The sequence below is a fragment of the Crinia signifera genome, chromosome 5 (genome assembly GCF_055691185.1).
Source record: "Crinia signifera chromosome 5, ASM5569118v1, whole genome shotgun sequence".
Lineage (NCBI taxonomy): Eukaryota > Metazoa > Chordata > Amphibia > Anura > Myobatrachidae > Crinia > Crinia signifera.
The window spans coordinates 80079642-80097050 of NC_139221.1; the positions used below are offsets into that span (position 1 = coordinate 80079642).

The window sequence follows — 17409 nt, forward strand, 5'->3', positions numbered from 1 at the left end:
ACAAAAATGTCCACCATGTGCGCTGCAGCATCTGACTTAGGTCCAGCCCATGTACAGACATACATCTTCATACACCTAGCCTCTATATGCTATACAGTGCGAGATGCCTGATGGGAGTGATCTGCCAGGTCCTGTGCAACTCTGCTAATGTCGGGCATTGTTATTTACCAGAAATGAGTCTTCGTCATAACACAATGAGTTACTATTTTGCCCCCGTCCCACCAATCCAGATACAAGCAGCTATTCCTTTCATATCCACGGCCGCTGTAGTGGACATGCACCACTGCAAACTCATGCAAAATATGCCACAGGTAGTACTATATTACTCAAGCATCAGCCCACCAAGTGTATTATATATATGATACAAGAAAATAAACCGCTTATATACATCAGGTGTACTATAATAGGTATCTGCACATTGGCGGATGCTACATTTGATTGTCCATGTTTGACAACCATCATCATCATCTCCATCACATCCGTAGTGAATGGAGAAAGTATAATCTTATCCCAGCCACCTGTGATTTCCAATTGTTCTACTACAATGCCCAGTATAGTCTGCCACACTGTATAAGGGGGCTGCAGTTCATCAGCTGCTAGTCAGTCAGTCAGTCAGTCACTGGAGCTTTCAGTCATTAGAACATTGCCTTTGGTCCTGATCTAAGAAACTGTACAATGACATGTTATCTTTATCTGCCTTCTAGGATGCAATCACTACATTGGCTTCTATTAGGGCATAATGCCAATCATCCTGGATAATCTCAATCTTCATTTCAAAAGCAGGATACACAGTGGTGTCCCACATCCAAGCCTGCAACACTTTAACCTGTGCTCATTTTTACACTGCGCAGTCACGGCAAAACCCAATAGTGTGTAGTTTATGGCCGATTTGGGATAATGGGTATGATTAGGTAAGTCACAAAGAAATGTAAATGGTCTTCTGTGAGTCTCTGTTATGTCTACTTACCCCACTAAACTCCAGTACAAATGAATAGCTAAAATGTGGACCTGTGCCACATGTTGTTCTCCAACACAACAGGCAGACAGAATCCTTTACCAACATGGTGTTTTGGAGCCATCAGGAATATATTCTCCAAAACTTTTCTGCAGTACAACAGGTTATACAATCACTCCACTAGTCAGAATCTGTTCCTTACCGTGACCTCTGGATGTCAAAGGCACTGCTGTTTCCACCTTGTATTGGGTCAGTGCAGCTGAAGATTGGGGCAGCTGAAGTCCTACAGAAAGCCGCAGGTAGGATGGCAGAGGTTATGGAGTTCAAGCGACCCCTGCTAACTGCACAAGTAGGCTGGACAGGGGCCCCGCTCCCAGGCACTTGAACACTGCCTGTGAAAGCATCCTCCTCCTCATCTTCACTTAACTGTTGTTTCTTTACCTGCATCACCTGCTCCATCAGCTCCTGTCTCAGGCTTGCAGAACAGGGTAGCAATGGTCCTGATGAAGAGGCCAGTCCTGTTTTGCTGTGTTGTGCATGGAGCGGATGAAGAGGGGTTGCAGATAATATGGTATGAAGTGGTGAATTATGCATTGCTTCCCTGTCTGCAAGCTGGGAATTCTGCCGAGGCTTGAGTACTGCACAAGCTGTGCCTTCTCTTGCTACCCCATTAGCTTGCAGTGGCCGCCCATCCAGTGAAATATTGGTGAGGAAGGAAAGGGCAGCCTGTCTTCTGCGAAGATCCATGTGCTGCTGCCTCCTAACATGATCCATGCTATATGAACTTGGAGACTGCATGGAGCCTGATATCATCCCATTGATACTGCTTTTACTGCTAGTGGCAGTGGCCATAGTATGTGTTTTATAGCAATCAGCAAAGGCTGCAGGGCTGCTTCATTGCAGCATAACAGAGGAGAGCACACCAGAGAGAAGCTCACACACAGCAGCAGCAGCAAGGCACACTGCTTGTTATTGCTAGGTCAGGGCGGGATCACAGATGACATGCTTCCTCTCTTCCCCTCCCCTGTTTATGTCTACCGCACGTGTGCAATAATGGGATGGATCTTCCCCAATTTACTGCTAACTGCCGCCTGTGTACATATCAACTACTCCCCCTTGTGGTTATTTTATATCTTACATTCTCTATAGGGCCACAGGATTGCTGGAATTGCAGAACATCTGTTACATTTGTGGTCATACACTGGTCAGCAGTGTAGCAGTTAGTTTTCTTTTAAAGGAAATGCTAGCTGTAACATACACAGGATGACGTTTGGGCAGGAGAGGACAGGAGATGTAGGCATTAAGCCTTAAAAGAAAAATAGAAAAAGACGGTACTCTTTACCTAGCACGGCGACCACGATGTCCATTGCGGTCATCGGGGGTAAAAAATCGCGGGCATCGCGGCCATCGCATGCACTAAAAAAACGGGTGCGACGCGATGCCCGCGATTTCCCATAGGGATCAATGTTAAAAGTGTGATTGGACGCGATTTTACTGTTCAATGCCTCAATGCCCGCGATTTTTCCATAGGAAACAATGTTAAATGGGCCACAGAGCCCTAATAGTCCCCCTGAAGTCTGAAATGGCCCCCACAATTGTTAACGCCACCCCACGATCAACGTGAACCCGAAGCGTGGCGAGCGCAGCGAGCCCGCGAGGGGCGGCGGTACGCGTCCTCCGACCTTTTCATACCCCCACTATCCACGTCGGCGTGGAGTTGAGAATAGAATAGTGTGGCGAGCGCAGCGAGCCACCGAGCCCGAAGCGTGGCGAGCGCAGCGAGCCCCGCGAGGGGACGCGGATACCTGTGAAGCCCGCGAAGGGACGCGTTTACCTGTGAAGGTATCCGCGTCCACTCGCCACGCTTCGGGCTCGGTGGCTCGCTGCGCTCGCCACACTATTCTATTCTCAACTCCACGCCGACGTGGATAGTTGGGGTATGAAAAGGTCGGAGGACGCGTACCGCCGCCCCTCGCGGGCTCGCTGCGCTCGCCACGCTTCGGGTTCACGTTGATCGTGGGGTGGCGTTAACAATTGTGGGGGCCATTTCAGACTTCAGGGGGACTATTTGGGCTCTGTGGCCCATTTAACATTGTTTCCTATGGAAAAATCGCGGGCATTGAGGCATTGAACAGTAAAATCGCGTCCAATCACACTTTTAACATTGTTCCCTATGGGAAATCGCGGCCATCGCGTCGCACCCGTTTTTTAGTGCATTTGATGGCCGCGATGCCCGCGATGGGCGCCGTGCTAGGTAAAGAGTACCAAAAAGACTTGTATACCTGATCGTCATAACGGAGTAAAGCTGGGTACACAATGAATGATCTGCCGTCCAGTCGGGCAAATCGGGCTGGCGTATGGCCACCATCAGTGTGTGCGCTCAATGGAGGTTATTCTAATTTGCATGGGGGATCAATGTTTTAATACAGTGCATGCGCATTTTGGACCATGTGCGTATGCTGGGTGCGAAAGGGCACAGGCAACGGCTAGTTCCATTCACACCCAACAATGCGGGGGGTGGGGGCGAGGGGACGTGCCCATGGGAGTGCTGGGCATTCCCATGATTCCCATGGAAGTCAGGCAGTGACGCAGCTGCCGGGGGTGGGCAGCTGACATCACCAAATGTCAGCTGCCCTCCCTGTTTCGGTACAGGGAACAAGTAAAAAAAAGGCACCTGAGTGTCTTAGTTTTGCGCCTACACTCCAAATCATTCAATGGTCGGTGACCATCGAATGATTTGGTCACCGCACCCAAGGCTACATATGGATGTTTCATTTGCAGCAGTGTGGGGAGCACGGCGGGCACCAATAAAATCACACACAGCACTGTGCGTGAACCAGAATACATGCCATGATGTAAGATTACACGTGCTGCACATCAAACCTAGTGACATCGCTAGTGGTTTGGTCGCACAGCATGTAGGACAAATTGTGTGTTGGACCGCTTTGATGTCACCTTCATGCAACTCCTTACAATGTGCTGGCATGAATGTTGTTCTAGTGCGTACAGGAGCAACAATGAATCGCTAGCGACCAAATAATGTACAGAATCGTTCAGTCGTTAACAAGACTGCAGGGTGTGTGCTCAATTTGGCCAGTTCTGAGCTCAAGGTAAATCATCAGTAAAGTCGGAATGATTGGTGCGCTGTCCATGGTGTACCCAGCTTAACAACTAAAAGTCTGCAGGTCTCATTGGAGATACTGGAGGAGCTTGTCCAAAATCATGATAGTGGGAAGCGGTTTAAAAAAATGTCCACTGGCAAAGTGTGTCTGTAATACAAAGTGATTGATGCTGGCCTTTCTTATTGTTGTCAAAGAGTTACATTAGAATCCATAGGACTGGAGTAGCCAACTCCAGTCCTCAAGAGCTACCAACAGTTAATGTTTTCCAGATCTCCTCACAGAGGGGCAGATTTATTAAGCTCGGTGAAGTGATAATGTGGCTAGTAATTTATCACCGGCCAATCAGCTCCTAACTGAAGTCACAGGCTTGGTTTGAAAAATGACAGGTAGGAGCTGATTGGCTGGTGATAAAGACCACACACTATCACTTCACCGAACTTTATAAATCTACCTCAGAATCACAAGTGAAGTAATTAGCTCCACCTGTGAATCTTTTAAAAATGTGTCAGTTAGTAATGAGTGCAGCTGTGCAGCAGCTAGGTTGTTTGAAAAATGTGAACTGAGGACTAGAGTTGGCTACCGCTGCCATAGGATTTGTTGCAAAAGTCAGTTTCAGTCCCTGGTTAAATATAAAGAAATCACCATGGTGAGAAGGTAAAATCGTTCTGGCTCACAACAAGCACCCTTTAGATCAGAGGTATTTAAATGCAACCCATCATCTGCTGTGGACAGACACATCCCATTACACCCGGTTAAAAAGTTTTTCTATTATGGCATGCTGGTATTTATGGTTCCACAGAAGGTCAAATGTTGAATTTCCTTCTCTTAAGGTGCCCATACACTGCCTGCGATGTCTCGCAGGAGTGAATGGACGCCCGATAGCCTGCGAGCCGCCGGGACCTTCCCGGCGGCAGGGATGCATGCAATCCCTTGTGTTGGATCGCATGCTTTCCTGCTTCCCGTCCGCCTCGCCGCCAGGAGGAACAGGTGGTCAGGCAGCCTGCCGATCCGACCACCTGCTCGGGTCCGATGCGCACGGGATCGCAAATCGGACACAACGGCATGTCAGGGAGGGACGATTTGGTTCGATTTAATGGGATGATTGGTCGCAATCGGACAAAATTGGACCAAATCGCCTCAGTGTATGGGGGCCTTTAGACCCTCTAAACATGCAGTACTCAAATACATCCAGCCCCAGCCAGCAAACAACTGCTCGGTGAAGCAACTGACCGATTTCCCCCCCACAAGTGGTATGTAGCAGGTATGTGATCAGAGAAACTAAGGAGCAAATGTCAGATCATATAACTCTTCAGCAGGACAGCTAGTACATACAACTGATTCACTGTTGTTCTTTCTCTTTAGGCCCATACACACTAAACAATATTGTTGACAATATCACTAAGAATGGGCTTTCTGAGTGATATTGTGAACATTATCGCCTATTCTGTACACTGTACATCATTAACGACTAGTTCCCTCATCCAAACATGTTTGGATGAGGGAGACCTCGTTAACGACAGTCATGCTGTAGCCGCAACGTAACAGTCGTTCCCCCCATTGTCACCCCCCTAGCATGCGGCATCTGCACAAGATCTGCATCTCTCATCCACACTCATTACTTGCTCCCATTTACTTGCAGGATTGGAATGCCCTTCCAAGCACACTAAGACTCTCCTCTAGCCTCCAAACTTTCAAGCGTTCCCTGAAAACTCACCTCTTCAGGCTAGCTTATTATATTCCAGAACCCCCAACCTCCCGTAGCATTTATATCTAATTGCATCCCACCAGGACTGTTTTGTAATCTGATGGGACTGCCATGCTATGGAATTCTATCCTTATGTATCCCTCCTATTATCCCTATAAATTGTAAGCAGGTTTCTATCTACCCAGCTTGTTTAATCACTGTTGTTTCCAAATGTAAAGCGTGACGGAATATGCTGGGCTATATAAGAAACTGTAAATAATAATAAATAAATCTGCAAATGTGCATGCCTGACCTCCCCCCTCCAGGTCCCCTCTGGCATTGGTAAGGATCTTCTAGTGTGTATGTGCCTTCAGGTACGATTCGATTTTGACTATCCAAATTTGCCTATTTGATTTTGGCTAACAGCACTTTAGATTTAGACTATCTGGCAATATATATATATTTTCTGCAGAGATAAATCACTACCTTCATCCATTTTTGGATCACAACACTCAATGATAATAATTTTTTCTTCAAAATACTCAATGATATTCATTGCAATGAAGCGGCTCAATTCTAGATAAATAGAGATATGTTGTTAACAAATGCCCCTGTGGAATGTATTTAATGGAGCCAATCCTCTTCAATCAATCTCCTCAAATAACTTCGCAAGAAGTCTACAAAATATAAAAGCAATGGCATGGGTAGACTGCAAAATCTTGAAGTCTTAAAAAAAAAAAAATGAATGTAGGTATCTTTTATAATAATTCTTGTTATTTTTAGGGCATCATTATATGGCTGACTCTTACATTGGCATATAGCCAACCAAAAATAGGGTGCACAAACTGAATAGAGTATGTGATGGTATTTCTGGGACATTTTGCCACCTTCCCAAGATTCCATGATACAGGTTGACTATCCGGGCATCCCGTATCCGAATTATTCCAAAAACCGTGTTTTGGAATAATTTGATTTTTTTTTTACCCCCCCCCCCCCCTAACCCTTATTTTATACTTACCAAGTCCCCTGGCGTCCACAGCAGGCCTTCAGCATCCTCTCCGTCGGTCCCAGGAGTGCATTGCACGAGTGTGTGCGCGCGCGCGCCGGTGACGTCACCGGCACACCTGGGAACTCGCACAATGCACTCCTGGGACCGCTGGAGACGCCGGAGATGAAGCTGAAGGCCTGCCATGGATGCCGAGGCACCACCAGGGGACAGGTAAGTAGGTTTAAAAAAATTATTCCAAAATCCGGAAAAATCCCTTATCCGGAATGCTCGTGGTCCCGATCATTTCGGATAAGGGATACTCAACCTGTACTTTTATCATATATATTTGAATAGAGCTTGTTAGAATGGATGCCATTTTCAAGACACAAACCTCTTCAGTATTCCTGATATTCTCATTCAGAGGCAAACATATATGGGGAAATTTATGAAAACTTTTAAGAAGATAGAGATGTGGACTGCAAGTAAGGATGCTTTCAAAAAGCATATTTTTGTACACAACATATTTGAATTGCTTGTTATATTATATAGCTTCAATAAAGAAAAAAATATATAGGTTGTGACCACCTTTTTTGCATTCAGAACAGCATCAATTCTTCTAGGTACACTTGCTCACGGGTTTTGAAGGAAATCTCGGAAAAATAACCACAGATCTTTGGTGAATGTAGGATTGTCTCTCCATGTGCTCCCACGCAGGCTTTATGATGTTAAGATCAGGGCTCTCTGGGGGGCCTTATTCTTCTTTATGCTCAGGATAGTTCTTAATGACATTGGTTGTATGTTTGGGTCATTGGCCTGCTGCAGAATACATTTGGAGCAAAACAGACACCTCTTTGATGGTATTACATGATGGATAAGTACCTGCCTTTATTTCTCAGCATTGAGGACGTATAACTCCTGACCAGATCCCCAACTACATAGGAAGAAATGAAGCCCACATGCAGTGCACCTGTTGCCATTGTTATGCACTGCAGTTCCTACGCTTTCTTGCATTCTTCAGTCGCTTGACCTTGTTTCCACATTGAAGGTATGGCTTTCTGTCTGCAATTCTTCCATGTAGACCACTTCTGTCTGAACTTCTACACACATTAGATGGGTGTACCAGGGTCCCACTGGTTTATGTCAGTTCTGAGCCGATGGCACTGCTGGATATCTTGTGATTTTGAAGGGAAGGCATTATTATGGCTCTTTCATAGAGATGTGCAGGCTCTGATTTATGGGCCCCATACATCAGCAATCACAATTTATGGATTTCCAGATCCAGGGATTTTTTGGCCAGATAAATGGATTTTACAATGTATCTGACTTTGCCCACACATTACAGATTTATTTCAGTGATCTGCAGATTTTTCCATCTAAAGATTGCATCTTCATATCTGGAAATTGCCCCAATCGATTGTCATTTCAGCTGTTCATAATGTAAATAGATGAAGAAGACGAATTGGGAATGCCCACACATATAAAAAAGATCTGCAGATAATACCAGATTATTAAGCATGTTTAAAAACCTGATTAAGCAATCGATTGGCGATTTTGATTGGGATTGCCAATAGGGGGAGCCCACACATCTAAAATTAATTGTGGCAATCATCTCCATATCTGAAAATTGTCACAATTAATTGCTGAAATATGGGGCCCTTTACTTTGATTTCAAAGCAGGATCTTATTGGCTATCCCAAATCACATGACAGTTGTTGACAGTTGATAGCCAATAAGATCCTGCTTTGAAATCAGAGTAAATCGGAGCCTGCACATCTCTAATCTTTCATCGATCTGATGTACTAATTTTCTTCGGTCCACAATGTTGCCCATTTGTTTGTACTTTTTTAAAAGAGCTTGAACAGCATATCTTGAAACTATAGTGAAATCTGTGCCTTGGAGAAACCTTGTGATCTGGTTATAATACCTTTGTGTTTTGTTGCTGCACTCCGTCTGGCCATGGTGAATGACCCGACACACAAATCGGTCTTCCACAACTTCACCTTTGTAGCAGTTGCTCTGTTCCTCGCCCAGTTTTAAGCCTCCTACACAGCTGTTTCAGTTTTACTTAATGACTGTATTTAAACTACTTAAAAAATTGTTAAGCATTATCACCTGTTTTGCATGATCGGTTATTCTTACACCTGACTATACTCCTATAAAATCCCTGACTGCAAGTGTACCTAGAAAAACTGATGCTGCTTTGAAGGCAAAGGCTGGATACACAGAATATTGATTTGATTAAGATTTCTCCTCTCCTTTAAGGGCTATTTCACACGCTCCGGCTCCTGCTGGGCGGCGAAAACCCACACGGCCAAAAGCCGTTCCACACAAAGTAGTTAATAATGGACACGATTGTGTCCATTTACACGGGATGGCCACTGCCCGGCCACCCGGTTGCAGTCGGATCCCACCACTGGAAAGGACGACTGCTGGGCTGTGGCCATCCTCTCCATCGTAAACTTCTCAGTGCGGCACGGCTTCTTGGCCGTGCGGGGATTCACCGCCCGGCAGGAACCGGAGCGTGTAAAATAGCCCTTACTCCAGTACTTTTATCATTTTGACTGAAAGGGATAAAATTTACTAAAACTTCTAAAAGGGAAAAGGTCGATATTGTGCAGATTCTATAACTTTCTAGGATGCAATAGGGAAATGATAGACAGAATTTGATCGGTTGCTATGGGCAACATTTCTTTTTCATTTTTAGAAGCTTTAGCTAATGTACCTCAAAATGCTCTTCAGATCCTAAAGTACTATGACAATAGCCTGCGGAGTTTCTAGTTCTGCTACGTTCTGTACTGTACATAGACACCTTTTTTTGGGTGAAATTCTAATTCCAATAAGCATTACTATGGCTTAAAGCAAGTTATGGACGGAAAGGTCCAAATTCCTGGCCGATTTTGGGGGTTTGCGTATGTGCACACCTTCGGCGCAAATGCCTTTTTGGCGAGTTTCACAATGGACGGACACAAAGGACCGCCCAGCGTTTGATGGGAGTGCCCATAGAAATGTTGGACGTACCCCTGCGAATGCAGGTGTGCCCATGCATCCTCCAGGCGGGCGCTGACCTCGCTCGCCCCCAATTCGGTGGAAAGCGGCCATCTGAAAAGTAAAGACTTACTTTTCAGAGCGAAGGTTGAAAAAATGCGTGCAATGGTGAGTGACCATAGAATGATTTTTCCTCCGTGAGGCCGAATGTGAGTTGAGGTGTAAGTGCACACATCCACTCGCATGCTAGTGTGGGTATTTGCTCGGAGGGGGGGGGGGGGGGTTTCCATGCGTTTGGCGGGGTGGTGTTTACCTGCTTGCTAGGCAGAGAACATATGCTGCCTAGCACACAGGTCTGAATCAGGCCCTATATTTGATGGCATATGTGCACTCATCTGCATATTATTAAATGATCCCCCCCCCTACTGGCGTCAAAAAGGGACCAATCCTAGATTTTTGGATTCTAATACAGCATACACACGGTGAGATATGCACTATTTTTCTATTTGATTTTGCTTATAGAAAATCGAATAGTAGATAGTGCAAAGCTAAGGTGTTCACTGCAGCATTCGATTTGATGTCCATCTCCTGCCTGAAGCCAGTGTTGATCTAATAGCAAATCGAATGGGAAATCTAATAGAAAATAGTGGAAATCGAAAAAAGGAGTAGAAAAAAAACATCACAGAAGGTTGAATAGTTTATATTTAATAGAAATGGAATAGAAAACTGAATTGAACCGTGTGTACGCACCTTAAGTTTGCCTTTCATTTTTGATTACATAAAAGGTTGACTCACTCAGATGCGAATTCGCACGGGGCCGATGTTTCGGTAAAAAAAAATCTGTTCTGCGAGTGGGAGAGGGGCGTGGGGTGCCGGCCTGTGCCATCACCATATGTAAACGCCCAGTGTTCGCTGGGCGTACACATGCTGATGCGTTCCTGACACACTTGCTGGGGATGAACAGCTGCCCGCCCAATGCGCTGGAATTCTACAAGCATATCTAGGGGTGGTGTGAACCACCCTTACATATGCGTGCGCCTTCACCATCATTCGATGGTCGGCGACCAATCAAAAGATGGGGGAGGTTCATACTGGCATGCGAATGAATGTTCATCTAAAACATCCAGACGCAAGCCTTGCAAACGAATCCCGATTGCGAATGGGTGGTGCCGGCTAACCATTCGCAAGGCGGGTTAGGGGGACTCGCAATGATGCGAATTTGCATCAGAGCGAGTTAACCTGAATAAGGGCCAAAATATCTGCCTAGAGGAAGAAGGAAAAGTCTTCTATATTGCTTCCAGGCTAAGAAACATTTGTATCTGTAAACTGCTGGTGTGAAGAGGGGGTAGAGGCAAATGATCAGATCCTACTCGTACATGGAGTCTAATTTTTTGACAAGCAGAAAGGTCCCTTTATATGAGAGATTAGACAAGATATAGGTCAACTGGGCACGTACTGTGGGGGACGTATCAAATGGGCTCTTTATTTTGATACGTCCCCCACAGTACGTGCACAGTTGACTAGTGTTCCTGCTAAGCTTCTTTTGCAGGGCAGGACCTTCTTTTGCAGGACCTCTAAATGCACCCTGTCCTTTTTTTGTGTAGATCTATGCGCCCTTTTGCTGTCCCCCACACATGCTTAGACCGACTTGGTTCATACTGTAATAACCAAGTCGACAAAGTTAAATTAGAATAGAGAGCTGCGATGAACCATGCCCGAACCCTGGCGACCGCAGTAAGCCATGCGAGGGGACGCGGTACACCTACATAGTGTCCATGTCGACATATGTCATCATACATACACAAAAAAAAACATGTACATGTCACCATTAAGCTTGTGTCGACCTCCTGTTACCGTCGACCTAGTGAATGTCAAACACACTTAAGCGGAATGTTGGAGTTTTAAAACAGCAGTTGGAGTTTTACAACCTAGAGCAGTAGTGGTCTACCTAGTGATTGTCCCCATTATCCCTGGCTACAGGGTGCTTTACTAGGGGCACTTCTAGCGTTATGCAGGGGCCATGCCATGGGGTAACAACAATGCAACATTGGTCACAGAACCCTAGTTACATCCCTGTGAAAAGCCTTATTACAGATGTAGCCGGCCAGCCCCCACCAGCAGCCAGCTATCGCCAGGGGCTCGTGCGCCCTGTGGCAACGGAGACTGCCGCCTCCCCGACTCCCCCTTCCCCGAACTGGGCAGCGTCTCCCTGAAGCAGAGGCGGGCAGGGAGATGCTGCCCAGCCGCCGTGACACTGGGACACACGCGTGTCCCAGTCCCTATTGCCGGCGCTCGCCAGTGAAAGGGATCTGGCGGGCGCCCGGCAACGATTACACAGGCTACATCTGTATATTGAAAAAGGATCTTTTACCTGTAGAATGGTTCTTCAGAAATTGATTTCCCTTCTGTGCAGTTCATAATAAATTGTGAAGTCTGATCTTTGCGAATTAGACATGGCGGCATGATAAATGCTTCCAAGAAGTTTTAAGGCCCCCACACTATGCAATTTGGGCCTGATTTCAATGGCTTGGGCCTTGAAATCATAAAACAAATCGCTTGTGCAGGGCATCTAATCTGATGCACATCAGATCCAGAGATCATACGTGCTGCACACAAAATACATTTTGGGTGCTTTTTAGCTCCCACGATGTATCACATCCGATGTGGGGGGGCCCTCCTGGGGAGCTGCCGGGCAAATCAGGTAAGACTTGTCAGCCAAATGCATCATTTAGGAAAAGCAGCCAACTGTATGGACTCATTAATGCATCACAGCACTGAGGTCATTGATTCTCACCATGACCCCAACTGTGTTGAGTTTAAGGGCAGTACTCAATGCCGCTGGCGAGGGAGTTTGCGCGGCGAGGATTGTTGAAAACAAGCCATCCTCGCCGTATAACCCCTGCTATATTCTGTGTTCCGGGGAAATCTTCATCATCAGAGGACGGCAATGATTCCCGGAACAGCGAGCCCGCTGCATACAGTGGCGAGCCTCACAGTTTCCACCTCACTGAAAAATACCAGTGAGATGGAAACCATGAGCGAAAGGGGTGCTCACCGTCATAGCTCACCCTTTGGCATCGAATATATATTCATGCCTTGCTTGCGTGGGTTTCCTTTGAGTACTCCAATTTTCCTTCACAATCCAAAAATATACTGGTAGGTTAAATTGTTCCGAACAAACTGAACCAGGGTTGCCGACCCTCCCGGAATTTCCGTGAGTCTCCCGAAAATCGGGTCCCCCTCCCGGCCCCCCGGAAGGGTGGGCAACCCTCCCGGATTAAGGGGGGACCCCCGCTGTCCCCCGGATCGCGGCATTAAAATGCCGCAATCCTCCGGTCTCAGAGGAGGGGGCGGAGCTAAAGTGACACAATCGCGTCATTTTAGCCCCGCTCCCTCCACGGAGATCCGTGAATTCGCTGGGTTACCATCATGGGGGCGGGGCTTAGTGATGTCACACTTAAGCCCCGCCCCTCTGGGAGGCTGCTGAAACTCTCCTCTCTGGGCTTCTCCCGGAGAGGAGAATAATAAAGTCGGCAACCCTGAACTGAACCCTATTATGTTCTTATTTATGTATATGCGGTAGGGAATATGGATTGTGAGCTCCACTGGGGCACAAACTGATGTGAATGGCCAAAATGGTCGCTAACAAAAGCAGTGGAATATGTGTGCGCTATATAAGTAACTAATAAATAAAATGATGTATACTATCATCAGCACTTTCTGCTTCTCCTACCTGTACATATGAAATAAAACACAAGCAACAAGCCCAACAGATCATAAGGCTAATGTATTGAGAAAAGGGGTGTGGTATCACACACCGACAGTAGGGATTGACAGTCATAAACCAGACGTCAGAATTCCAACTGCCCGGACGGCAGGGGGAGCGCAATGAATCAAAATGTTGATATCCAGGGGTTAAAGTGAGGGGGAACAGGGTAGAACAGAGTTCCACCACCTCTAATGGTGAGGTGGAACATTTTAACCTCCACACAGTAATTCTCACAGAAAATCATTCCAGTTTGCAGGGGAATGCCAAAACCCTACCACTGGTCCTGTATCTGCCTAATGGAGGGAGGGGAGGGGGGAGTCATTAGGTGACATACAGATGGAGCCCTCTTCATCTAGCCCTTTAATAGGATTACTCTGTCAATCCCCTACTGTATTGTTCTATGTATTGTATTGCTGCTGAGAACAATAGGATAGCCATGGCTAGCCACGACCTAAGGAAGATAGTTGACAGGGGCTCCAACTGTAGAGAAATGAGTTTCCGCACCTCTGCATGACCACTTTAAGCCCTGTTGATATAATCCTGTATGTATGTGTATGCGATATGTTGCTGATGATGCATGGTGTATTTCAGTATAGTGGCTTGATCCCCTTGCCCCAGCGTCTAGTACTTACTGTATGCTCTATCTTTGGGCTTCTACTTAACGTCAATTAAATCTGTTGACATCTACCCCAGCTCTCCTGCACCAGAGGATTTATCATTTTTGATGGATACTGGAGAAGCTATGTAGGCGTGCTATATGCTGGAATCTTATTTTAAAGAGTATTTTATAGGTCACATAACCTTGGTATTGCCGTATTGATCTCTAGTTCTCATATTAGAATGCACTCTCATGGTTTTTCCCCATCTCAGACTACAATGTTTATGCACTCTCAAAGCAGATGCAACCACTGTCCCTTATTTCCTATTAGGGATGAATATCTCCCTGTGTTCTTACGGAATATGGTCAAATGGTGGACCTAACGATGGTCGACAATCATTAGGTCGACACAAAGGAAGGTCAATAGGGGTCTAGATCGACATGGCTGAAGGTCAACAGGAGTCCAGATCGACATGGCTCTAGGTTGACACATGCGACAGTCAAAACTGTTTTTTTGAGCCGACATGTGCCGACGGGCGGTATTTCATGCCCTACCATCCACCAGGTGGGAGTATATAAGTTGGGAGTATATAAGTTCGAAGCATGGTGAGCACATGCGGTGCACTTAAAACTGTGTCCATGTCGACAGTGTCAACATTCGGGTAAAAAACGGTGAAAACCCCCATGTCAACCTTTTGACTGTCAACCTAGACCAGTTGACCTTCAGCCATGTCGCCTAGACGCCTGTCAACCTTCCTGTGTGTCGACCTAATGACTGTTGACCATCCTTTGGTCGACCAAACAATCCCAACCTGTTCTTACTCCCGTATTCCCTGCTTTATAGCACTCAGTGGAGAGGAGTAAAGGATGTCCAGGAGACTCAGATATATACTTTATCTGCCTTACATTAGGTATTTTATAATTGTACATCGAATGCGATATTTCCAGAGATGGCATTACAAATATTCTATTTCAGGGAATATACTGTAGATTCTCCAGACCTTGCACTGGCAGGGGCTAATGTGAGCAGCTGAGTATCCTCTGTAATGAGTATCTCACTGAAGAATTTGTGTTTACCATATTAATGATGGCTAATAAATTAGATATTGGAATGGCTATGTTAGAGCGCAGCTGATCTCCACTGAAGGGCAGTGGTGACTCCTTAAAATACTGTTGAGAAAAGGAAGTTTCATTACAGAACCGTAATGAATGGTGAATGCAGATATGCTCCAGCTCATGGCTCTTCCTCCATTGCTTGCCTGCCTCAGAGTGCAGCAGATAATGTAATTGTACTGCAGTGAATAGGGCTGCTGAGGCTTGGTTCTTCATGCGTTTCCTGTTCTTTACAGCACAAGCAGCTCCAGGCTGCACCCCGGCTGATAGGTGCAGTTACCCTGGCAATTGTTGGCCTGTTGGCTGACATCCACCCTCAGCTTTACCCTGGACCTTGCACAATTTCTGAATGAGTATGGGTCGACACACATTGAGTTAACCACAGAAGGATGACATGGCTTAGGTCGACACATGAAATAGGTCGACATAGCTAAGGTCAATAGGATTGAAAGGTTGACACAAGCATTAGGGCGACATGAGTTTTTCACAGTTTTGTCCCAAAAGTTGCCACGGACACACGTCAAAGTGTTCTGCTGCACCTGCAATGCTTTGGGCACAGAGCCTCGCTGCGCTTAGCGCACTAATCTATTCTCCTTCCACGCCTTAGTGGATGGTATGGCATGAAATAACGCCTGTCGGCACGTGTGCGTTAAAAAAAAAAAAAAAAAATTCAAAACTCATGTCAACCTTTTGACTGTTGACCTAGCAATTGTCGACCTAATGCGTGTGTCAACCTTTCAACCTATTTCATGTGTTGACCCAAGCCATTCAGTGGTAGACCCAATGCATGTCAACCTAATATAGGTCATATACATTATGGACTGCTCCATGATCTGGCATCTATTGCAGTGGTTCCCAAACTGTGTGCCGTGGCTCCCTGGGGTGCCTCAGGACACTTGCAGGGGTGCCGCGGGTTGGTGGTCCTGGACCAATTCAAATGATTTATGATCAATTATTTATGGACAAAACCAGTGCTGGTGGCTGCCAATCATACAATATGTGTACAATCAGAACCAAATCCTGCTCTTTACCACATAATTGATCCTAAGAATCACATATAAACACAATCTACTTAATTGTATATGTATATTTTTGGGCCTACGGGTGCCGTGGAAAAATTCTGATATTCTAGGGTGCCGTGATTCGAAAAAGATTGGGAACCCCTGATCTATTGGGATACCGATTCCAATACCGTTTTCTCGCTTGTATGAGCACCCAAGTTTTCCCATTACCAAGTTTATCAGGAGTCTCTAGCGCAGGTGTAGCCAACTCCAGTCCGCCACAGCTACCAACAGTTCACATTTTCCGGGTCTCCTCACAGAGGGTGCATGAAGCAGTGATACGGGAGAAGTGATAAAGTGCCTGGTACTTTACAGGCTGGGCTGATTGGCCGGTGATAAAGTACCAGGCACTTTATCACTTCTCCTCCCGTATCACTGCTTCCTACATCTACCCCAGAATCACAAGTATTTAGCTCCACCTGTGCATCTTTTCAAATGTGTCAGTAATGAGTGCACCTGTGTACCCGGGGTAGCTGGAAAACATGAACTCTTGGTAGGTCTCGTTTTAGTTAAAATCACGTATGCTTTCTCAGATTGTTATAACTACAACAAATTAATTGATTATTATGATTGGTATATTATGTAAGCCAGGTACACATCAGAATGATTACAATCTGATGGGACAACACAACGCACTGGATGACGGTGCAACGTACCATGCCATTCTGCCAACATCGTACACGAGCTCTTCTAATTGACCTGCTGCACAACCAATCAGAAGATATTGTAAAGATAGCACACAACTGAGGGTACACACTCCGTCATCACAATATGCCTGGAAACATACAGTATAATGGCAATATTGCTCAAGTGTGCAGCGTCTGAAACAGTCCCTTTGTGGATTAGCGCTGCTGGAGATACTGTACTGTAAAGTAATGTACTGTACTGTATTCAGGCCAAGTCGACCCCCTCCTCCCCTGGGGGAGAGGAGGGGAGGCGGCGGTTGACTTCAGCTGCATACACATTACTCCCTGGAAGAGACAGTAATGCAGTGGTAGTAACTACTAGAGCTACTGTACAGTACCAACAGTTCAAAATATTCAGCATCGGCTACGTGAAGGTAAATATTTGTATAGGCTCATTACACTACACAGCCCATTTGCTCGCAGCGATGTTCACGGGCTTCTCATACTG

The 17409-nt window shown here is 46.0% G+C and overlaps 1 protein-coding gene across 2 annotated transcripts in view; it reads right to left on the bottom strand.

Annotated features, from left to right (window-relative positions):
• CABLES1 (Cdk5 and Abl enzyme substrate 1) overlaps positions 1–17409 on the bottom strand; it is a 119540-nt gene that overhangs the window by 87777 nt on the left and 14354 nt on the right. The window contains exon 1 of one of the 2 annotated variants that reach the window (XM_083187523.1): positions 1158–1936. The exons of the other annotated variant lie outside the window; for it this stretch is intronic. Coding sequence (XP_083043649.1) covers positions 1158–1807 — 650 coding nt within the window. The 5' untranslated portion in view covers positions 1808–1936. Of the gene's footprint in view, positions 1–1157; positions 1937–17409 lie in introns of those variants that run through there. 2 annotated transcript variants of the gene reach the window in all.